The 24,975-nt window shown below is 41.6% G+C and overlaps 1 protein-coding gene across 4 annotated transcripts in view; it reads left to right on the forward strand.

Annotated features, from left to right (window-relative positions):
- MYO5B (myosin VB) overlaps positions 1–24,975 on the forward strand; it is a 339,707-nt gene that overhangs the window by 172,616 nt on the left and 142,116 nt on the right. For all 4 annotated transcript variants that reach the window (XM_072992940.2, XM_072992941.2, XM_072992942.2 and 1 more), the window contains exons 6-10: positions 1,705–1,848; positions 3,406–3,487; positions 10,007–10,114; positions 16,007–16,116; positions 21,126–21,391. In XM_072992940.2, the coding sequence (XP_072849041.2) occupies positions 1,705–1,848; positions 3,406–3,487; positions 10,007–10,114; positions 16,007–16,116; positions 21,126–21,391 (710 nt within the window). The remainder of the gene's footprint in view (positions 1–1,704; positions 1,849–3,405; positions 3,488–10,006; positions 10,115–16,006; positions 16,117–21,125; positions 21,392–24,975) is intronic.

The following is a 24,975-nucleotide window of genomic DNA, read 5'->3' on the forward strand; positions in this document are numbered from 1 at the left end:
AAGCCTGCGCTTGAGAACCAGTATTTTGCAGGTTCTGTCCAGGCTGAAAGAAATTATATAACAATCATTTGCAGCAAATCAATAAATCATTTAGGGAACATACTGTTAATGCTAAGTTTGCTTCTCTGAGTGTTGAAGCATACTCATGTTTAGGTTTCTTTAGAAGGAGGTAATGGGAAGCTTATTGACATTTTGAAATAATTAGGTTTAATATACTAAAGATATAGATAGAAGTCCAGCTTAAATATTTAAATAGGTAACCCCATTTGTTATCCTGCATACAATTTCTAAAGAAAGGCAGCCAGTCGCCCAAAATATTGTTGGTTTACAAATTCCATAACTCAGCTCTCTCTGTGTATCTTGGAAAGCTGCAGACTATTACAATCTCCAGCTGTTTGTATGTTAGAGAAAATGGCATCCTTAAAATTGGGGCTGGGGGAGAGAAGAGATGTCACTTTTCTGGTATATTGTAACAGTGCAGAAATCCTGCAGAAGATTGTTTTGACAATTAGCTGACTTAACACCTCAGTATTAATACTTCCTTATCAAATCCAAGACTCTGGTCAGCTGTTGATTTATTTATTTATTTTGTTGTATTTATAGGCTGCCTTTCTCCCAATGAGGGGACCCAAGGCAGCTCACAATATTAAAAGGAATAAAAACATAAGTTAAACATTTTAAAAAGCCAATTAAATGATACACGAATTAAAATGCAATTGAATAATTAAAAGCAAGTACAGTGGGGTATTGACTTGAGAACTTAATCCGTATTGGAAGGTGGTTCTCAAGTCAAAAAGTCTGTAGGTCAAGTCTCTATTGACCTACAGTGCATTGAAAACCGATTAATCCCGTAACAGGCCGTTTTTGTTCCATTTTGGTTTTTTTCTGGTCTGTAAGTCAAATCTCAGTCTGCAAGTCAAACCTAAATTTTGCGGCCAGAGAAGTCTGTAACTCAAAAAGTCTGTAAGTCAAGCCGTCTGTAAGTCAAGGGTCCACTGTAAACATTTAAAACTGTTTTAACTCTAAAAAGGTATTCAAGGATTGATTGTTAAAAGCCTGCCTGAAAAGATGGGTCTTCAGCTGTTGGTGCCCAGCCCGATCTCCCGAGGGAAAGAGACCCATCGCTTGGGAGCTGCCCCAGAGATGGCCCTCTCCCGTGTCCCTATCAGCCATCTCTGGTGCTGGCAATGGGACCAAGAGGAGGGCCTCCTCTGATCATCTTATATGCCAAGAAGGTTCATATGGGGAGAAAGGGTCATTTACAGCCAATCACAAGGATGGTAGCATTGACAGAAATGAATTCCGGTACAGAAGTTGCAGTCTTCATTGTTCACCCTCAAAAGATGTATTGTAAAATAGATTACTGTTGTTTCCCATTTCAAAACTAGATGAACCGGGAGCTTGAACTGGGAGCTACTCCAAGCTTGGAAAAGTTACTTTTTGAGGCTGTAGTTCTCAGAATTGGTTACCAGACTGGTGAAGTCTTGAGAGTTGTGTCCCAACTACAGGAAATGTCTAAAGCTGTGGCTGTAGATCCAGTTGCCTTACCAGTGCTTAGAACTCATGCTTTACTGCCCAGTGTCTTGTTTTTCTTTCAGTGCAAAGGCTTTTGTGTTTCTTTATAAGCAACTATAAATTTATACGACATATTTGAGGTCCTTGCAGAAGGGTCTTTGTTTCTAATATATATTCCCTTTCCTAAAGGCCATCGGCAACGCAAAAACAACCCGAAATGACAATAGCAGCCGCTTTGGGAAGTACATTCAGATTGGCTTTGATAAAAGATACCGCATCATCGGTGCCAATATGAGGACATACCTGCTTGAAAAATCAAGAGTTGTGTTTCAGGTTAGTTTGTTTATTGTACTGAATAACATATTCACCACTTCAGGAGCAGGACTACATGTCACTCTTAAAGTTGACATGGGGCTCCTCCGTGAAATTGTAGTGCCATGCTGACCCCATTTTTATGGGGGAGAATTCTAAGCTAAACCACGTGCCTTTTAATACTCTACAAATTGGATGGCCCTCCCATTTTGCAAAATACTAAGATTTTCGTAGCATGCAAACAACCCATAGGTTCTTCTGACGAGCATGAACGGTATTTTTAAAATGTTTTAAGCTTGGTTTTAATACTGATATATGTTTAATTTTTAAAAATACAGTTTTAGTGATATTTAATACTGTTGATTGTTGTAGTTCTAGTTATCTTATAGTCTTATAAAATAAAAGTGAGTTTTTAAAATTCAGTTTTTAGCTCTTAAACAAAAAATAGCATCTAACTATAAATATTTATGCACAGCTGGGGGACTAGGGGAGTATTTATCAAAAAATAGGTTACTCCCTTCTCAAGGGAATGTGACCTTTGACAGAAAAAAAATTACCCCTATATTAATGGCACCAATTATTTGTCATGCTGATTGTTTCCAAGACTATCAGTACTGTGCTTTAACAAAGCATCATTGGCTGATGTCCTGTTTCTTGTTCATCAAAAGTGTTGGCTGTTGCAATTCCTCAGCTGAAGTTTAAATCTTCAAGGTTTTTTCTTTTCTTGCAAAATGTCTTGTACTCTCTTGGGTACTTATAAAAGTCTTTGATGTCTGACTTTGTAGAAACTCTACGAAATAAAGTTTTGCCTTAAAAGTTATTTCAGCTTGCCCTCCTCAAACACCAAGAGTGTGACTACTTTAAAAAAAAATTAAATTTGGGAAATTCAGATAGCTGGCAACCTTTTAAATAAGCAACTAAGGTCAGGAATCATTCTTTATGCTAAAGCAAACTAAATCTTTGAGGGCAAATCTCTTTTATAGACAAAGTGACACCATTCATACTCAAAAGAGAATTGTCACCAGGGATAAGGAAACCTCAAGATTTGCAGAAATACACAGAATCTTTAGGGAAGAGAATTCTAAGGGTAGGGGAGGATGCACCCCCAAAAGAGTTTAATTGGGATGAGCATGCTTAGTGACAACATGGACTTAAACCCAGCTGATGGTCAGAGAGTTCCAGAAAAAAACATCTACTTCTGCTTCATTATAAAGCTGAAGAGAGACTAGAACTGGTATAAAATCTCAGCTCCACTATGTTTCATGCATAGGAAAATCCCATTTTCTCAAACTCAGTTCTTCTGCTATGGAATGGGAATAACTGTCGCATGCCTCACAAGCTTCTAAGGACAACTGTTTTTGACATTCCCATTCTTTTATTAATGATGATTAGTGGTATGCTTCTTGTTCCTTCCCCGCTCATTTAAAAATTATTGTACATGGTTATATAAATAAAATAAAAGTTATTTGAGGAGGGTGTGAAATATGATCGTTCTGATCTACAAGAGGGAGAAGGGCTCTCTAATTTATGCTTAATGCCAGCTCTTTTCTCTGAAACCAAACCTGTTTTACTCCCCAGGCAGATGACGAGCGAAACTACCACATCTTCTATCAGCTGTGTGCCTCTGTTGGTCTTCCAGAATTTAAAGATCTCTCGCTAAGTGAGTATGATATCCTTGTATAATCAGTCTTTCTGCTGGAATAATTCTGCAATGTTTTTCTCTTCCTTCCTTGCCTTCATAAAATATTGAGGCATCTGAGGTGAAATTCCATGTAGCATAGTCCAGGATTCTAGTGCCTTTAAGGACTGGAACGTACAACAAGGCTGTGGGCAAGGAAGGGCTGAGCTTATAAAAGCAAAAGTTAGACTTGGCATGTATCTATACTACAGAATTATAGCAGTTAAATAACAGTTTAATACCACTTTAACTGTTATGGCTGCATCCTAAGGAGATTGTGGGCTTTGTAGTTTCCTGAGGTACTGAGAATGTCCTGATATAAAGCAAAACGCGCTGGTTATATACCGCCCCATAGTGCTTCAAGCACTCTCTGGGTGGTTTACAAGTTAATTATGCAAGCTACACATTGCCCCCCCCCATGAGCTGAGTACTCATTTTACCAATCTCAGAAGGGATAGAAGGCTGAGTCATCCTTGAGTTGGCTACCTGGGATTGAACCCTGGATCGTGAGCACAGTTTTAGCTGCAGTAGTTTAACCACTGCGCCACGAGGCTCTTTAATATAGTTAAAAGAGGTGCACCTGATACTTCTAGTTAAGAGTTCTAAGGTTGGAGCCATGTCAGTTTAAGTGGCATCAAACTGCTGTAACTATGTCTGCATTCTATGTTGACATGGCTCCTGTTCAGTTCTGTGAAACAGAATAAACAGGCTGTAATGTAGAATACATTTAGGAGCTACAAGAGTTTCCCCTTGCACCCCAGCACTGGCCAGAATCCTTTTTAGTTATGTTCTTTCTAACGTTTCCCCAGTCTCTGTGGCCAGCATCTTCAGAGGACTACACGCAAAAGACCAGCTAATGACATCCATCAATCACAGTGACAGATAATCTCTCCTCCTTATCACAACAATACACACACAACAAGACACACTAATCACCCATCTCCTGTAAAGGACAAAAGCCTATCTCACAGCCATAAATACTCAACTCCCAAGCTAACTACACCAGAGCACAGAGTGCTGTCCTCTGAAGATGCCGGCCACAGAGACTGATGAAATGTTAGGAAGAACAACCTTCAGAACACGGCCAAAGAACCCGAAAAACCCACAACAACCAGCTAATTGTTTGATTAACGAGTAGTCACTAAATAATATGGCACAGTGCCATATGTTTTGTGCCCTGTAGTGGGTTAGGCAGCGGAATCACAGCATGGCCATTTTATATTCTAGTTAGTTTTATATCTGAGACAGAATTTCAAAGCTTGCTTTCTCCCATCCAGTGCTGCACAGTTATAAAAATTTGATGCCACTTCAGCTGCCATGGGATCCTGAGATTTGCAGTTTGGTGAAGTACTTAGCATTCTGTACCAGAGAGCTCTAGTATCCTTCCTTGAACTACAGCAGAAAATTCTGAGTATTTTATTAAACCACACATCCTGTGATTTTTGTAGGATGGAGCCATGACAGCTAAGATGGCATCTCGCTACCATAACTGTGTAGTGTAGATATATTTCTAGATTCTAGACTATAGTTTATATTAGATTTCTCAAGTTAACATGGGTTGGAATTCCCTCTTTAGAAAAAACAGTCAGGATATAGAAAAAAACAGAGATCCTATTCAGAATGTCAGATAGCTTAAGTTGGAGTAGGGAATAGAATTGTAGGCATCTTTCAGTCTCGAGAGACTATGGTAACGTGCTCTGTATGGAGGACTTGGAACAGCATCTAGTGTGGCTGAGGAGGCCAATTTGAGAGTGACAATCCCTTCTACACTGAAGACAAACGCAATCTGTCCCCTGTCCAGCTCCCTGATTTGCCTGCTTTCATGGCTGTCTCTTGGCCTCGGCCTGCTGGACAAGGGTCTCTTCAAATTGGGAGAGGCCATGATGCAACGCCTGCCTCCAGGCTGAACACTCAGATGTCAGGGTTTCCCATCTGTTGAGGTCCATTCCCAAGGCCTTCAGATCCCGCTTGCAGATATTCTTGTATTGCAGCTGTGGTCTCTATCTCTTGGGCTCTTTCCCTGCACTAATTCTCTATACAGGAGATCTTTTGGAATCCGATCGTCCGCCATTCTCATGACATGCCTGAGCCAACATAGGCGTCATTATTTCAGTAATGTATACATGCTAAAAATTCCAGCTCATTCTAGGACTACTCTGTTTGGAGCTTTGTCCTGCCAGGTAATACCAAAAATGTGTCGGAGGTAATGCATATGGAAAGTGTTCAACTTCCTCTCCTGCCATGCACAAAGGGTCCGGGACTTACTGCAATACAGGAGTGAAAATAGAGGGAATAGAAATAGGGAACAGAAAAGAAAAAAGAAATGATACTACCTCCAGGCATAAGAAGGAAAGCCTCTTTCATTGTATTAAGACAGTAGCTTTTAACTCCGGTGTCTGGAGGGAAAACACTTAATAGGAAAAAAATCAGAAATTGTAGAAAACTGAGCACACGTGGAGGTTGTCCCTGCAAGGTATTAAACAGGATGGGAAATATTTATGTTTTCTCTGTTGGCTTTCAAGCTTTTGAGAAGAGAAAGCCTCTTTGCCCTCCAGCCGGGCTTGTCTCTCAGTGAGTGTTTGTGTATTTATTTTCAGAATGAAATGTTCTCTTTTTCAACGGCAAGCAGACAGACCCAAACATCCAGTGGCTTTGTTTGAAATTGATTTTTGTTTTAACTTTGAAAAGCTTGAAGAGTGTGTTGAAATCAATTCTAAGGTTGTTGCTATTTTGTTTTGTTTTTGTTTTTAATCCCACTTCATTGACAGAAAATTGTTGGTACTTTCCAAGGATTATTGTGTAGCAAAAGAGAAGCCTCCTTGAGTCCATCCAAGTGAGGTCCTTAGAGAGCAGGTGTTACCCATGGCAGATGGGGCTTCCCAAGCCCGGGGCACCTTTTGGGCAACTATAGTCGTTCATCAGAGCCAAAAGCCCGTATTCCAGCAATGCGGACCAGCAAGTCGTGACTCATGGCTGAGTCCAATTTCAGCCACACTGGAGACTGGAGTTGCACTCGACTCACGAGTTTCTGGGTGGGTGGGGGACTCATGACTTCGACCCATGTGTCCCAGTCATGTTGTCAAGTCCCTATAGGGCCTTCCCTTCCTGAAGCTGGCCCCAACCCTGCTCACTCACCAGCCTCTCAGCTGACTGGTGCATGCATGGGTGGAGGCAGCAGCATGCTCCTGGAAGGGAAAGCCAGACCAGCTGCCTCTAAAAACGGCAGGCGGCAGGCAGTTGTGGCAGCTGGGTCAATGGTAGTGGCAGCAGATAGGACTGCTGTCTCTGTGCATGCGCTGTGGCCTATCAGCTGGGCAGTGCATGCGCAGTCTTGAGTCTATGGGACTCTGGCCTGGAGACTCAGAATTGAGGCTCAGGGTCCCAAGACTTGCCCACATCCTTGCTCTATTCTAAGCCGATGGCCACAAATGTATTGGTGAGCTTGAAAAATCAGTAGCAAATTGTCCTTTATTAATGAAGTGCTTATTGTGCTCCTGGTACTCAGGAGCACTGTCAGCACCTCACGGATGAGCTGCAATTTGCCGCCATGACTTAAGCAGTTTCTGTATGCAACTATAAATAGCCAGCAAAAATCAATTTTTTAAAAACTTATTTTTTTTACTTTTACTTAATCTCCTTCTATGCTAAACCTAACTTATACGTTCATTACATCCTGTACTTATTGTAAGCACATGTATGTACGTAAGCTTTTTGACTGACGGCCTTTGTGTGCCTAGATGCGTTTTATGTCTAGAAGCAGGCGTCTTAAAATTTAAGCAAGAGGGGTTTCAAAAGCCTAGACAGCTCAGTTTACATTATGGTGGCTGTTACGGTAGCTGTGGAAGAGGATAAAGACACAGTAGGGCTGAGATAGAGAGGGGAGGACATAAAAAGGGCTGAGGGGTCTGCATCTTGTATACAACAGGGGAGGAAACCCTTGGCAGAAACCTAATGAGATGGCCTACAGAAACTGATGGCCTGAATCTGTATTTGGGGGAGAAAGTGGAATGACCCTAGAAAATGCACCCTAGTTTTCTAAAACAGATTTCATCTTGTTCATATTCGTGGTATCCACTTTTATAACCTATTGAATATATAGAATATATTAGGAGCTGGGATTTTTGGTCCTCCACATGTTTTGGACTTCATTTCCTGAGACACACAGCCACGGTGATGAGTGTTAAGAGATTATGAGAGTTGTAGTCTAAAACTTCTGGATGATGAATGATTTCTCAGGCCTGGCAGATACTGTATAGTACTTGAAGCTAATTCACATGTACATGCTAGTTACTTGATGGCTCTTAGCCTCAAGTGGCCAATAGGCATGTGTGAACAACCTCTCCTCTGTTGAAATATCAAGTGCACTTCTACAACTCAGTGTTACCTCAGTTATAATCCTTTCCAGTTAGGTCCTTCTATGCATCCAGGTGCATGTCTTGGGAAATCAGAGTGTGTGCATGCATTTGTTAGCTGATGCCTCAGTTTAGAAGTACAGTGGTGCCCCTCAAGATGATGTTAATTTGTTCCGCGAAAATCGCTGTTTTGCAAAAACATCGTCTTGCGAAATGCGGTTCCCCATTGGATTGCATTGAAATCTGTTTAATGTGTTCCAATGGGGAAAAATCGCCGTCGTTTTGCGAAAATCGCCCATAGAGAAACCGTTTTGCGAAGCACAGATCAGCTGTCAAAAATCGTCGTCTTGCGAAAATCAGTAAAAAAAAAAAACCGCAACCTGTCTTGTGAAGAACGGACCGAAACACTATAGCGATCACAAAAACTCATCGTCTAGCAAATAAACCGTTTTGCGAGGTAATCGTCTAGCGAGGCACCTCAGTATCAGGAGACAAACCACATGAGAGCATGGGAGAGTTAGTTTTTGGACTCCCAGCTCCCTGATTCCTCCAGCCATCATGGCCGATTGGCTGTGGTGACTGGCAAATTCAGGGAGCTGTGGTCCATGAAAGTTCTTTTTCCAAGGTCTGACAACCATAGACAGAGGTATACTTCTGTACTGTACTTTAAAAAACAAAACACAGTGTAATTCAGTTTTTCTGGGCAGATCTCTGCCTGCCTGGCGGGTTCTTTGCTTGGCCTATAAATCATCATGAACCACATCTTGCAATGATTGTTGAAATGCCTAAGAAAGTTTCAAAGAAAGCTATGCCATTGTGATTAAAGGAAAATAAAAAGAAAACTTATGAAGAGAAGGACTTTGTGCACTGTCCTTAGGAAGGGTTCACAGCATGCACAGTTAATCAGGCAGAAGCACTGAACTAATCATGAAAAAAGAGTTGTTAGTCTCCTTTATATGGACAGTTAGGTAGAAAATACACATTTTAAGCAGAAATGCACTTCCTGAAGTCAGGAATATAATGTAAACTGTATTCCCTTGTTTTTGTGTTTTTGTTTTTGTTTTACAAATCAACTTCAAAAGGAAAATGTTTTATTTCTCCAATGCAGGATTATTATGGTAAATGTTTTTTTTCAAGCTCACTCATGTTGAAGCCTTGGGTGAGCCAGCAAATAGGTGTGTCACCATGTCATGTGAAATGGCCCACTGCTGGGGGGCCCATCCCCACCCTTCAGCCCTCGGGATGCATTGAAGACTTTACTCCCACAGAAAATTGCTTCCAGAAGGCTTCCATTTTAAACAGACCAATTTAATATGTTAATTTTCACTAAAGCAAGGCTGTGCTTGAACTTAGAAGCTGAAGAGAAGACATTATGGATACTAGCCCCTCCTTAATCCAGATTCCACCACATCTTCCTATGTATAGAAGGGGAGTGAATGATCCAGGAGTCCCCTAAATGGACAGCATGTATGTGTTTTTGGGTGCAACTGCAACTAATCTACTATGAATTCACACCCAGGAAGTCAGGATTCCCTGAGTAAATTCACTTGAGTGAGTCATATAGGAGTCATCAGAAAAAAAGGAGAAAGGTGCTAATCAGCATTTATTAGCACCTTGTTAAACCAGCTCTACTGTAGCCATCCAGCTTTTCAAGTACAGCTACCTGAACAAATGTCATGTAGTCAACAGAAAATAATATGAATCTGACAGTCCTAATCTCAGAGCATTTCTTACATGATTTGTCAATGTAGTTGCAGCCTTCATCCATGTCACCCAACCTGTCTTAAGGTGAAGTGTAGCACCTTAAGTGTAGCATTTTGAAATTCTTTGGAGAACAAGCAACTTTGCTGCCTCAAGTTAAATGCATCAGAGTAGGCAGGGTGGGTTCCAATACTAGAAGACCTCCCCTGTCAAAAGCTGGGAATGTTGAGCAGATGTTGTTATCACTTGAACAAGCCACATGTTTTTCTCTGAAGTTACCTTGCAGGTTTTTATGCTATGGTTTGAGATACATACACATGCAAAATAATACGTATGGTGTTGCCTGCCCAGACACATGCATTAAAATTGTGCTAACCTTGATATAGGTTAATAGTTGGCTTTTCTCCTTGCTTTTACTATCCTGCATTCTCCATTTCTTCTCTTCTAGCATCTGCGGAAGACTTTTATTACACATCTCTGGGAGGAGAAACATCGATTGATGGAGTAGATGATGCAGAAGATTTTGAGAGAACCAGGAATGCTTTTACTTTGCTTGGTAAGGGCTTATTCTTAAGATAAAATGGGTAGTTTCCTGGTAGAGCATTTGGACAAAACTCCACTTCTTCACAAAGACTTTGAATAACCATGTAGAAGCAAAACATGATGGATGGATGGATGGATGGATGGATGGATGGATGGATGGATGGATGGATGGATGGATGGATGGATGGATGGATGGATGGATGGATGGATGGATGGATGGATGGATGGATGGATGGATGGATGGATGGATGGATGGATGGATGGATAGATGGATAGATAGATAGATAGATAGATAGATAGATAGATAGATAGATAGATAGATAGATAGATAGATAGATAGATAGATAGATAGATAGATAGATAGATAGATAGCAGGCTATACATTGCCGCCCACCCACCCAGCTGAGCTGGGCACTCAGTTTACCAACCTCAAAAGGATAGAAAGCTGCGTGAACCTTGAGCCAGCTACCTGGGATTGAACCCAGGTCATGAGCAGAGGTTTGGCTGCAGTACTGCAGTTTAGGGGCTTCCATGTGATGGCATGACTCCTGGAGGTTTAGGGTTGTGCTTATTAGAAATCAGTTGGCTTTACTTTGCTTTTCTATCTGTGCAATTTGAAATCCCAGGTCACAGCTTTTTTAATGCTTTTGTTAACACCGTTATCTAGGAGGCTGTGTTCACTAATTAACTGGTTTACCTTGTGGATTAAGACACTGAATATTTTAAAGCAAGTAGATGATTTTAAAAGTTGTTTTTAATGGAAGAAGCTGCAAAAAATCACAACCAGCACCAGTTAGGAATAAGTAACCATAGGAATGAAGAATCCTTCCATGACTTTCCTTTTATTCAAATTTGTTTCTTACTGTGAGAGTTCATGCAGATTAAATGATCAATTGAAAAATCATTTGATGTGACTCATGGGGGTTTCCTTCCTCTGGTCTTGGTCTGAAGGCATTTAAGGCTTTAGAATTAGACTTAGAATTAGAATTTTAGAAATTAAACCTATAAGATAACATTTGTCCATCAGCTGTTTTTCTCTCCTTATTTGCCCTATGTAGAAAACTCTGAGTAGAAGGTGCAGTGTTAATTACTCATTGTTTGTGTCCTTTTCCATTTTTTTAAAATGTCTGTTTGGGCCATACTAATCACCTCATCCAGATGAGATTTCCTGTGTTGTCAACTTACCACACACACATTAAAATAGGAGTTTGAGGAGGCAATAGATTTGTGCAGCAATATCTGCTGTGCTAGCTGCCTCGTTGACCCTTCGGTTGATTGCGTTCCTGTTTTTCCATGTGAGACAGAGAGATTCATGGGGTGATCAAAGTTCAGGTGCACTTGGGCTGTAAAATATGTGAGATACAAAAGAAATTTCCTCAAAAACCAAAACAGGCAGTAGAATCTGAAAGGGATCTCTTCAAATGGTGTTGGTAGGGTTTTAGGGGCTAATGAGATGTTAGAACACCCGCTACGTCTATCGAGTCAGCCCATTGGAAAGTAACTTACTTCTTTACTCACTGCAGCTAGACTTGAGTTCAGTGGAGAGAGCTTTGAAGACAGCCAGCAAATAAGAGGGATAGACAGGTTTATGGACAGCTGTCATTCGTTACTAGTAATGAAAGTTGTGTACTGATTCCGTTCAGGATTGCACCACAGCACCTTTCTAAATTGCTGGATACAGCACCAGCAGGGGAGTGTTTCCCCTTGAGTTTTGCTTGTGGGCTTCCAAGAATTATCTAGATTGACAGCGGAGAGAAACAAGATAGTGGCCCTGCAAGCTCTTCAGTCGGACCTGGCTAGCCCTCTGTTGCTGTTATGTGTGGTCAGGTCACTTCTGACCTATGGTAAACCTAAGGGACGTGGTGGCACTGTGGGTAAACCGCAGAAGCCTCTGTGCTGCAGGGTCAGAAGACCAACAGTCGTAAGATTGAATCCACACAACGGAGTGAGTGCCCGCCGCTTGTCCCAGCTCCCACCAACCTAGCAGTTCGAAAGCATGCAAATGCAAGTAGATAAATAGGGACCACCTCGGTGGGAAGGTAACAGCGTTCCGTGTCTAAGGCGCACTGGCCATGTGACCACGGAAGATTGTCTTCGGACAAAATGCTGGCTCTATGGCTTTGAAACGGGGATGAGCATCGCCCCCTAGAGTCGAACACGACTGGACAAAAATTGTCAAGGGGAACCTTTACCTTTACCTAATAAGATTTTGAGGTACATGAGGTTTCAAGGAGTGGCTTTGGTTCATTCTTTGGAAAGAGGCATCCAGAAAGTATGTCTTAGGTCCTATTCTTCCGTATGGCTACTGGTCTTTGGAGTAGCTTAGAGACCTTGAGGGTTGTATACTTGGGCATATCAAAAAGCAGCCCAGTGAGGGGTGGGGAGGATATCATTTGTAGGGTTGGAGAGAAGTATGTGGATGAGACTCAGGCTTCTATCTCTTTTCCATTGAGTCCTAAGGCGATTGCAGACATCCGGATCAAGTGCCTGGAGGCCAATTTGGAATGGATGGCAGCTACAAGCAGATTCTTAGTCAAAATTCCTTGTTGGAGAGAGGAGACAAGCAGCGCCAGGCTAAATTTTGAAGTGCAGGTGCTCATTATGATGGACTCCATGGCTAGACTCACTGCCTCCCCCCCCCAGGGGAAGTCCCAGGGCTTTGATGCTGAGAGCCGTGGCCCCCCTACCACGCTATGTGTGAACAGTGTCAGATGAGGTTCTACTCTTGCTTAAAAGATCTTGTGTGTAGGGTTTTTTTTGGGGGGGGTAGGGGAGATCCTGCTGGATTCAGCGCTGCCTTTGATGGCGTGGAGAGATGCCATTGATTTTGGCTTGTACAGAAACTCTGTCCCCATCTGGAAAAAGTAAACCTCACTCTAATCGTCTGTCCTCTGTTCACATCCAGACTGGACTACTGTAACATTCTGTAAATGGAGCTTTCTTCAAAAATAGTGTAGAATTTTCAATTTATGCAGAAGGCAGCTGTTTGGTGGTGAGGATATCTATTCTGGCCTAGCTACCCTGGTTCCCTGAGCTGCTCTGTAGCAATTTTAAAGTGTTTGCTGACTATATTCAGACATTATGAATGAAAGTGGTGCAGGGCCAAAAAAAAAAAAAAAGATGGGGAACCACATAAGCCCTGTCTGCACATCCTCACACCATCCAGAAGTAAGAGACACACATTTCTATATTCAGAGCGAAGATTTACAGAAGCACTGATAGTGCTCCCGTGATTGAGAGCTTTGATAAAAGAGCACTCTGGCATATTCAGTTGAATAGAAAGCAAATTAAATTTAGAAAGCAAATTAAAACGTGGGTTTTCACTCAGGCCTTTGAAAGCCTTACCCTTACTTAATTCTGTTGTTGTTTAGTCGTTAAGTCATGTCTGACTCTTCGTGACCCCACTAGGCCCTCCTGTCTTCCAGTGCCTCCTGGAGCTGGGTCAAAGTCATGTTGGTCGCTTCGATAACACTGTCCAACCATCTCATCCTCTGTCATCCCCTTCTCCTCTTGCCCTCACACTTTCCCAACATCAGGGTCTTTTCCAGGGAGTCTTCTCTTCTCGTGAGATGGCCAAAGTATTGGAGCCTCAGCTTCAGGATCTGTCCTTCCAACTTAAATCTACTAATTATTTAATTATTGGCAGCCCTGTGTCTATTGTTTAACTGATACCACTGTTGCTGCCATTCTGAGAGTTAGATGTTGTTTTTGAATATAGTTGGGTTTTAAAAGGGTTTATTTTTCTGTCTGTTGTGTTAATTTATGTTTATTGTTTAATGTGATGTTTATTTCCATTGTAAGCCACCTAGAGTAGTGTCTTGCCACTAGGTGGGCATGGTAGAAGTTCAGTTTCCTCCCCAGACTGTCACATTGACAATGCAGAAGTCTGCCTCACTTCAGGGTCTGGTGGCAGGGCTTACTTGTGCTTCCCTGTCTCCCGCTATAATTTTGGCACTTGTGATTGGGTTCTTTCTCTGCTGGGGGTGGGTCTTTCTTTTCCGCGGGAGAAATAGACGGAGACGAAGATAACGGTACAAACAGAGCTTCCTTATTCTTTTTAACTTCTGGATTGTCAACTCCAAAAGGGTCCAACAAACTCAACTCCGGTAGTAACTTGTAACTCTTAACATTCGTTCCATTCAGCTTCTTTACTCCCTTCACTCCCTCTTCATCCCATGAGGGGTTTGAACGGTTTGGTTCCAGGTTGGGAAACTCAAGGCTGCACAAATCGTAACTGGTTGTACCAATGTAAGTTACTTTCTTCCCTATATCTTGGGAGCATGGCACCACTACCATACTCCATCCTGCCTTCAACTTAGGCTTGTCTTTCTCCACTAAGCTTGGGGGATCTGGTAATAAACCTCCTCCCGTTCTGAGGTTTGGGAACTCACAGACTAACCCGACAGGCTCGTACCTTTGTAGCCCCTTTTCTTCAGTCTGTGCAGCTCTGTCTTCTCTCTCAACATCATGCTTCCTCCCTCCTTTTCTCCCTTCCTCCTCCTTTATACTCTCATCCCACCTCATAAAATCTAGCTCCTCCCCTTCCTTGGCTTGTCTACCCTCTGCCATGAATATTTTTTATTTTTATTTATTTATTTATTGTATTTATACCCCGCCTATCTAGTCATTTCGACCACTCTAGATGGCTAATATCTCTACTGCTTTGTTCCATCGTACTTCTCCTTCATCTATCTGAATCAGTTCTCCTACAGCGCAACCAGTCACTAACTGTTTTCCTCGGAGGACAGCACACTAGGCTGTTCTCCTTCACAGCACTCTACATTTTCAGGTATAAAGCCTGAATGGGCTCACTTCTAAAACCCTAAATGCGTTCAGACCAAGACCAGAAGACCTTTCCTTGATTCTGCACCCTTCATAATCATATTTGGATATCATTCCAACTTCCCAAACTCTGTTGAGAAAGGCTAGATGTGACCCTTCTCTGCTGTCTTTCCAGCCATAGACAATGATCTTTTCATTCAGGTGGGCCTTTGAACTATAGAAGGAACTTTTCACTAGGTGGGTGCTCTGCTTTCCTTCACTGTTGGGTTTTTAATCTTTAATGCTCAAATATGTTTTGTACAGTGGTGCCTCGCTTGACGAGGATAATCCATTCCAGCAAAATAGCTGTTAAGCGATATCCTCGTCAAGCAAAATAAAAAAATCCCATTGAAATGCATTGAAAACCCGTTCAATGCGTTCCAATGGGCTGAATAACTCACCGTCCAGCGAAGATCCTCCATAGGGCGGCCATTTTCTGCTCCCTGTCTTGTGAAAAAGCCTTCCTAAACACAGCGGGGAGCCATTTTGTACAGCTGGCAGCCATTTTGAAACCTGACGATCAGCTGTTTTTGATCGTCGTAATTTCGAAGAATCGGTTCCCGAAGCAGGGAACCGATCATCGCAAAGCAAAAAAAACCCCATTCAAACATCATTGTGAAGTGGATTTGTCGTCAAGCGGGGTAAGCAGCACTGTATTTCAATATTATCTGCTTTATTCTATTTTGTTGTACTGTAATCCTATTCTGGAAAGGTAGATGAGATAGAAATCCAATCAGTTAATCAGGCCAAGGATACTTACTCCCATATGAACCTGTCTGACCCCAAAAGCCTAGTGCATGTCTAAGGAAGGTTGGCCCCATCCCCAGAGAATAATGATTCTTCTGGGTGTCATGGAGGTGGTCACTAAAACCCCATCTCCGGCTACCCAAAACGAATTCAGCTGTTTTCTTTGATGTTTGTAATTTGAACAAGCATTGTTTCTACAACTACGTTTTCGGGCTGTGATAAATGGACACTTTTTTATCATTGGTTGTTTTTAAGAGAAGACTGACTTTCTCAAGGTGGGGCCTTAAATCAGACTGTTTAGGTCTTTTGCTGAAAACTGGATATGAATTCCTTTCAGGAGTGAAGGAGTCCCATCAAATGACGATTTTTAAGATACTTGCCGCCATCCTCCACCTTGGAAATGTGGACCTTCAATCGGAACGTGATGGAGAGTCCTGCAGTATATCAGTAAGTTCTTAATAGGCATAGAAAACGTCATCTGTGTGATTTGATTTGCCCCTAAACCCCAACAAAATAGCTTAGGGCTCTTTCGGTATTATACTGTATTGTACCTGAATATTTTAGCACTCCTGTTTGCCTCATTGGGGCAGCTGTTGTTCTGAGCAGGAAGAATTAAGCATGGTTGCATTTTATGATACCTGTTTATAAATGTGCAGATTGAGCATGGGGGAGCAAGGAAGGATCTGGAATAAGCTGGTCTTCAAAGCATCAGCGCCTCCAGAGCGAACAGCATGATTTACCAGAACTCCTCTCCAAAGATGCTTTTTGTCAGTCAACTACAAAACTACCAATGCAGTCACTAAACTAGTGAGATTATGCTGGCCAGTGTGTCTTTGTTTAAAATATTTCTCTGGGTTTTTAAGCATCTCCCTCTTTCTATTTTTATCTCTAAACAAATTAGGGCAATGACTAATTTTTTAAAAAAGTACTGTATAAAGGCTTCACAACAATGATTTTATTTACCTTAATATCAAGCGGATATGGTGGACAAAGGTTTTTTTTTTCATACCAAGAAAATAACTAGTTATGAAACAACTTGGCTGTATGGAACAAGAAGGTATTCAGCTAGTATCTAAACACCATTGGGGGCAGTGAGGAATGAGCTGCACATCCTTTGAACAATGAGGAGGATGAAAGCAGATATGGAATAGTATGGAAAGATATGGTATTTTTTTAGTATCCTGGTCTCGGTGTTTATCCATCTAGTTTAAGTTGTCTTTCCCAGCATTGGGCTTCTAGAACTTACTGGACCACAGTGGAGCAAGCGTTCTTTGTTTTGATCCAAACGTAGGATCAGTGAATGCAAATTACAATAAAGGAGTTTCTGACTAAACCTTAGGAAGACAATCAGAGCTGTGAAATGGCGGTAGACTCTCTTTCATCGAAGGGTTTTGAATAGAGGCTGGATAGTAATTTCATAAGCATGCTTTAGCTATGGAATTCCTTCATTGGGAGGGGGTTGGACTAAGTGACCCTTTGGGGTCATTTTCAACTCTACAGTTTGGTGATCTTTTAATCTCCTCAACCTTAATGGCTGTCTCCATGTCTCCCAGCATAGAGGTTGTGAACCAGCAGCTCCAGAGACTCAAGAGTGGGAAAGTCCAAAGCCAACATCACCATGTAGCTGAATGTTCAGAGTTGACTTAAGAGCCGGCTTTGAAAGAGGAACGTGACATGTGTCACAAAGCATTCAAGGCCAGAGGAGGCAGCCATTAATAAAGGGTAGAGCCTTTGAAAAGATAGAGACCTTTATGAATGGCACAGCTGCCATTCATAAAATGAGGTTGTGTAAGCAAATTTCTGCTGGCCTGTGCTCAAGGATTCGAGCTATCTGATTCCCAGCATGTCGGCTTTAAGGATGGACCAAAATGTGCCCTCAGAAGCAAGTTCTTCTCTATCTGATGTAAAAATGAGATGTTGCTGTTCTGAAAAACAGTGGTGCAGGCACTGAAACAAAACACATGGCTGTAATCAACCAGAGTTGGAGAACAAAACATTTGTGAGGGTTCATGAGCAGTGCTTCTTTCTTCCTTGTGTGTTTATTATACTAACAGTAAAAATGCAGTCCTATAGTACCATTTCTTATAAATCGATGGGCAGTTATCACGTCATGTTAAGATCAGTTTTCTTTTAAAAAATAAAATAAAATAGAAAGACGTGCTTTGGAGTGATGCTGCTGTTGCCCGAGAGATGATGCAATGGGCTATTTAATTTGAGGGCTTTGACGAACTATGTACATAAGCAAATCTTCTTTTATAGTGTCTCCCCTTAATTATATTGCCGTTATTTAATTAAAATGTAAGCATAGCTCTGTGATGCTAGCTTCGTCTGTTAACTCATTTAATTAGTGACAAGGCAACTTGATGTAAAAAAATGTGGTGGTGCAGAGAAGAACGTAGCTTGGCATAACCCATCCCTTGATTGGACCTCATTTTTCTTGTTTGCGTTCTTTTCAAATTGCTTGCATGATTGGTTTATGAAACATCCATGTTCAGAGGCAATCAACATCCAAGGCATGGAACCAACCAGTTACAAATAACAGCTTAGTTATAATCAGTTCCTTTCCCCAACAACAAAGGTATAATTGCATTATGTTGCGTTGTAACTTAATGAAGATTGGCATCAATTCTTTTATGGTTTATTATAGTTTTTTCTTTGCTTTTATATTTATGAGGGTGTGAACTTACAAAAAAAAAGTAGAAGAGAAATATCACATGGCAGAAGTCCTGTCTTGTGCTGGTGGTTTGTGCTCTTTTTTTTGTGAGCACAGAAGCAACAAGGAGACAGACTGGAAGACACTGTTCTGGATACCACAGTCCTGTGGCTTGTAGCTTTGAGGTTTTTTTTCTCTTTTCAGTAATGAATAGTATTTATTTTTATTACTATTGGGGGAAAAAGAGAAGTAACAGTTTTTCAAAATTGGGCATAAGCTTTCATGAACTGCAGACTGCTTCTTCAACTACAGATGGAATTATTTAAAGATTGCATCTAGAGCAGTAACTTACAAAGGTTGGAGGTGATGACTTGGAACTGTAACTATTTTCTTTTCAAAAGTAACTTTCAGGAACTAACAGTCCAAGGAAGCAGTAACAGATAAGACTGTTTCCTTTGTTCTGTGCTTGTGGGTGTCCTGGAAGTACATTGAATCAGATGGCTAGTCCAAAAAGGAACCTTGAGATTAAACCCTTTGACCTGTTCGTGCATTCCTAAGCTGTAGAGATCATAAATGAGAGGGCAAAGGTACAGTCTAGCTCTCAGAGGTTTTAATTCTCCAGCATAACCATCAGTTCCAGAAGGATCCTCACCGTTCTCGTACAACCTGGGCATTTTATCTGTTTCTTGGGGGTGCAAGAAAATGGCTCCTTAATGCCCGGTATTTCTGTGTGAAAAGCATCAGAAGATCTTCAAGATTTAGGATGGAGAATGTTTTGACTTCTGGATGTTGTCCCATTAGCCCTAGATGGCATCCCCTATTGAGAAAGGTGATAAACATTACAGTCCAACAATACCTAGAAGGTGACACATTCCCCACCCCATCCCTAAGGGAAGAACTGTGTTTAGAAGCAGAGATGCCTTAGGAAGTAAAGGGTGTTTGTCTGGAAGTTGAACCATGGCAACTGGACTTCTTTCTTACTAGGTTGAAACGTTTCACTCCTGATCCAAGTAGCTTCTTCAGTCTGAGAAGAGTTGGTAGGAGAACCCTGATATATTCTCCAGGTTCGTTTCACTTCCCCGTGGCCTGAATAGGCTCATTAGATGGACAAAGGATGGGGGGGAGTGAAAATCCCACTTCGGCAGTCCTTATCAACCCATTGTCATGGGTCCTTAATGATTGTTAACAGTGGTCTTTCTGTTGTGTGTGGTCCTTATCTTTCTGGGGATGGATGAAAGGGCAACATGATAAATAGGAGGCAGATTGTATCTAAGGCCTCCACCCCTGTTGAGTGAGGGATTTTCTATATGCACATCTAAAGCCTCCCTGACCCCTCTCTCAAACCACCTATCTTCTCAGTCCAAAATGAGTACACCTTGGTCATTAAATGAGTTTCCTTTGTCCTCCCAATGAAGGAAGACTGCTGATTGTGGTCCTGAGCTGTTGCCCCTTCTATGCTGGGCCATTCTCCTGTTTAGTGGCTGTTTGGTTTCTCTCATGTAGAGCTCGGAACACTCCTCTTTGCATTGCACAACATATACTATATTGCTCCTGTTGTGTTTTGGTGTCCAGTCTTTTGGGTGGGGATGAGTCTCTGCCTTAGTGTGTTTGTGGCTGTGAAGTGCATGGGTATGTGGCATTACTGATTAGAGATAAGAACAGAAAAATCTACTGGGTTGCCATGCAGATTAGGTTTGGGGTGGAAGCATCCAGTCCCCTGTATTAGATGATGGGGCTGAGAATGAGAAAACTAGCACTTGGGACTGGAACCTTTATTTTATTTAAAATAGTGGCATCCTTTCCCTTGGAGGTATAATCACACCTCATGAAAAGCTGCCTTCTACCAAGTCAAGCCTCTTGGTCCATTTAGCCCAGCGTTGTCAAGATGAGCTGGCCGTGGCTTTCCAGGGTTCTAGCCTGGAATTTTTCCAGCCCTACCTGGAGATGGCTGAGGATTGAATCTGGGCCTTTGGCATTTATACCATGTATTCTACCACTAAGCTTACATCCTCTCACCTTTGTGCAGTTATCTCTCTGCAGCCGCCACCTGGAGTCAGGATAAAATAATAGTTTGTGACATACTCTTGGAATTTTAGAAGAGGCAACTGTATTAGTCTGTGCTCTCTTATCAGGCAAAAACAAAATAAAAATAAAAAAACACGTTGTGGCACCTTAAAGTCTAACTGCTACACTTTAATATTAGCTTCTGTGGACAAGTTCACTTCCTCAGACATAGGAGTGCGATTACATGGCCAATTGCCTTTAAGGTATCTTGCAATTGTAAAACAAGCTGCCCCTGAGCATGAGCCTAAGAATTCTGCTTTTTATTCCCAGAGCTGAAATTGTGATATTTTCTCCCAGAACAAAATTTTAGCTGTCTAATTTAGACTGCTTGGTTTTGTTCATCTTGGTAAGCAACTGGATTTCAAAGGAACTATTGCTAAGCTACCGAAAACTACCCCAATATCTAGGAGATGAATCTTAACTTCTGCCTAAACAACAGGGAATAGCTTGGATCAATAAACGGTACTTGGGCACTCTGTAGATAAAATGCTAGTCTTACTGTTAAATGTCTTGATGATCTATGTATATGCCATAACCTATTATAAACTGAATCAGAGTGGCACCCAAACTAGAAATGAACCAGACTGTAACAGGGTCTCTGAAACAAAGCTCATCCCTTTAAAAGAAAAGAAAGAAGTCAAACCCTCACTCAAATCGAGGAATCAGGTGGGTCCTTGTCGTCTGCTTACAGCAGCTATTGCATGCTTTTCTGAATTGGATGTCTTTCTTTATATCCTAGAAACAGGATGAACACCTGCATAATTTTTGCAGATTGCTGGGCGTGGAGCACAGCCAAATGGAGCACTGGCTTTGCCATCGGAAGCTGGTCACCACTTCAGAGACCTACATCAAGAACATGTCTGTCCAGCAGGTTGTGAATGCCAGGAATGCGCTGGCTAAGCACATTTATGCCCAGCTGTTCAACTGGATCGTACAGCATATCAACAAGGCCCTGCACACGACCATCAAACAACATTCATTTATTGGGGTCCTGGACATTTACGGGTAAACAGAATTATTTTCCTGCTTGTCAGCCTTTCCTTCTCTTTTTCACTCCCCCTTCCCCAAAGGTTTCTGTTATGTTGACATTTGCTTTTGTGCGGTAGGACAATTCTGCATTTCATAGTTGGGGATCTCTTGTTTTTGCAATGCAGTGTGTTGTGTTTTACATGCTGACCATCTGGGTGTAGCTGCAGGAATGCAACCATAGCATGTGATGTTTATGCAACACACACATGGGTAGGCATATGACCACCACCACCATCCCTAAGACACCTGGCAAGCCTCAGATTTTAATGAACCATTTCCATGGGCCCTGGATGCTCCTGACCAAAAAATTCTGGAGAGGCGGGGAGGGAGGTTTTTTTTTTTCAGTCGTAGGATTCTTTGGAAGCGAAGGTTTTGCAGTAAAACAGGTTAAAGTCCCTCCCAAACGACTTCTAATGCTGTCTATCCCACTAGAATTCTAAATAACAGGACTTTGAGTTGCTAACCTTTAGCTCTGTTAACTGATTCCACACCTCCACTCACTACTTCTCATCAATATGACAACACAGAGATTTGCATCTTTAACCAGATCCTATGGAGAATCTCCAGAGAATAGAAGAGCCTGTTTTAATTACTGATGAGTCACCTGATCAAGTACTGTACTTGACTTACTGTATTTTTCCGTGTATAAAATGACACTTTTTCCTAAAATAATTAAAGGACAAATTGAGGGTTGTTTTATACTCAGAAGTAAGGAGGGGAGGAGGGATCAAAGTGCTTTGATCCCTGTTTCCCCCTCCACGTTTTGCAAAGAAAATGGAGGGGGAAAGCGATTCCTACTTTCCCCCTGACATTTTCATTGCAAACATCAGCATTCCCCCCTCCAGGCTTTGCAAAGAAAATGCACATGGAAAGTGATCTCTGCTTTCCCCCTACATTTTCATTGCAAAACGTTTGGAACAAAAATGTAGAGAGAAAGCAGCAATCGCTTTCCCCCTGCATTTTCTTTGCAAAACCTGGAGGGGGAAAGCTGCTTTTTGCAACTAAAATGTTGGGGAAAAGCTTTCTTTCTTGCAAAGAAAGAAATTTTGATTTAGAAAAGGGGAGGGTTATACACGGGGGCATCTTATACATAGAAAAATATGGTAATTTCATCTCCCCCAGTGCTGCAACAGGTGTTGAGATGTACTGCAATGTCCATTACTCCTGTTAGAAAGAAGTGCAACTACAGTATACTGAAATTTCAGATCATTTACTAAAGGACAAACCTCAGAGTAGCAAGAGTGATAACAGAACACATGGTGATATACCATGTTAAAAACATTATCTGCAGCTCTATCAGTGCTCAAAGCTTGACTGAAAAGAAACGCCTTAATCTGCCAGTGGAAGAACAGGAGGGAAGGCGCCAGCCTAGTCTGTGAAAGAGAGTTCTGTGGTTTTGGAGCAGCCACTGAAAAAAAAAACTAAGCTTAAAAATCTTAGACTGTCTGCTTAACTTGGGTCATGATCTTAGGAAATTGAAATCTTCCTCCTGTTCCCTCATGGAAGGGGAGGGAGCTAGTAAATATATATATATTTAAAGCCCTTGTAAGTTAGTATTGACATAACTTATCTTGTAGTAGTCCATTTCACTGATTATTTATTTTGTGAGAAAGTGCTTCCTTCCGGAACCCATTACCTGACAAGCCTCATTGGCTTAATGCCCTACCTGCTTCCCCTGCGCCAGATCTACTCTCGTGAAAGATGGAAGGAAAATTAAAATATATCATGGTACCCTCTCTCCAAAATGATCATCAGGTCTACGTGCCATCACATGTGTGTCCACATTTCTATCATCCTTCTTTTTGTAAAGGGGGGGGGAGCCTCTTTAGTCTTTTTTGCTACAACGGAGACCTTGTTTTTATTTGTTTAATGTTTTGAGCCGCCCTGGGTAGACTTTTGTTTAGACGGGTGGGATATAAATCCAATAATAAATAAAATAAAAACATTGTGATATCTTGATGCACAGTACAAAAGCAGTGTGCAAGTCATAAGATTCCTTTTAAAAAAAGAGTTCTAAAATTCCTCTGAGTTGTCTTGCTTTCAATTCTGAGTGACGAAGGAGGAGAGGAAGGGAAATGTACAGGCAGTGGAAAGAAAGGGAGCATGTGTGCCAGTCAGAGGGCTGTGCGTCGAGGAGGGGAGCGCGAATGAGACGATAATTCCCCTGAAAGATTAAATTAGAGGTGAGGATGTTAATAGCATGAAGCGTTGTGGAACCTTTTCCTCTCCCATCACGTCTGCTTATTTGTCTAGAGAAGACATGGGTTGCGGAGGTGGGATTACCTGCTTAAAAATGAAATGTAATAAATACTGGGCCCAAGCAGCTTTGTTTAATTGATCAAAGGGATGTTTCAGGGCAAGGAGCTTTTCCTGTAGAAGTGTCAGGAGTAGAATGTCTTCAGCAAAATGGTATTATCTGTTAGGAGTACTGGTGGAGATTAGATTCTGCCTTTTGTCTCCGTTCTTGATGCCTCCTTCACTAAGGAATACCCGCTAAAGATGTGAATTGCAGAATCAAGGCCAAAGGTGCCTCCTAGTTCTGCTCTCCTCCTCCAAAAGTCTGGAGCCGAGGCTTCTCCCCAAGTAGTGTGCAATAGCTAACAGGGTTGAATCCCTAGGGCTTTTTGAACATAATGGATTATGAGGTTGCCCACACACCACCACCTTCAGGCTTCCCTGTTTCCTCTGAGTTTAGGTATACAAACCTCAAAGTAGCTGAGAAAGCAAAGCATTGCAAGCTGTCTCCCTCTTGTAATATAAAGTGTTTGCACGTGGTTTGGTCTTGAATGGGTAATTAAGAGGCATTAACTTTAGAGAAGACCTGATACCCATTTCATGATACAGGTTGATCCAGCTGTCTGTGTTTTTGGACTTTCCTTATTGAGGAGTAGCAATGGGAACTGTAAATGGCAGGATAGTGGGAGCAGACGAGAAACCTGATTTGTGTTTCACCTTGCCATGCTTCCCCATCCTGTTTCAAGAAAGTTCTGCAAAATGCATTGGGGGGTGGGAATCATTGCTGATTGTATCACCTGGAGCTGTGCAATAAATTTAAAAAGATTTATGGCCGTTGCCCACAATATCTGAGATTTATTTTGGTATGTAGCTGATGCATCAACACTGTAATAATTATCTTCAGGGAGGAAATACCTGGGATGTATGCCTTTCTTTTTCCCAGCAGAAGTCAAAGTACAAAAAGGGAGCCTTTTCAGAGTTTTAGGATGGAGGGATGGAGGGATTTTATTTGTTTTATTCATAGACTGCATTTCTGCCAATAAGGGGACTCAAGGGGGCTCACAGTATTAAAAGGAATAGAATTAAAAACATAATAAATTAAATGTTTCAAAACAATTAAGCTTTATGCTAATTAAAATGCAATTGAATAATTGAAAGCAAACAAACATTAAAAACTATCTTAACTCCAAAATATATCTCCTTTCCTTTGCAGAGTTGGGTAAGTCTCTTGTGCCGTATGCAGTTGCCGTATTTTTCCATGTATAAGACTATACTTTTGTCTAAAATCTTTAGACTAAAAATTGAGGGTCATCTTATACATGGAA

The sequence above is a fragment of the Pogona vitticeps genome, chromosome 2 (genome assembly GCF_051106095.1).
Source record: "Pogona vitticeps strain Pit_001003342236 chromosome 2, PviZW2.1, whole genome shotgun sequence".
Classification (NCBI taxonomy): domain Eukaryota; kingdom Metazoa; phylum Chordata; class Lepidosauria; order Squamata; family Agamidae; genus Pogona; species Pogona vitticeps.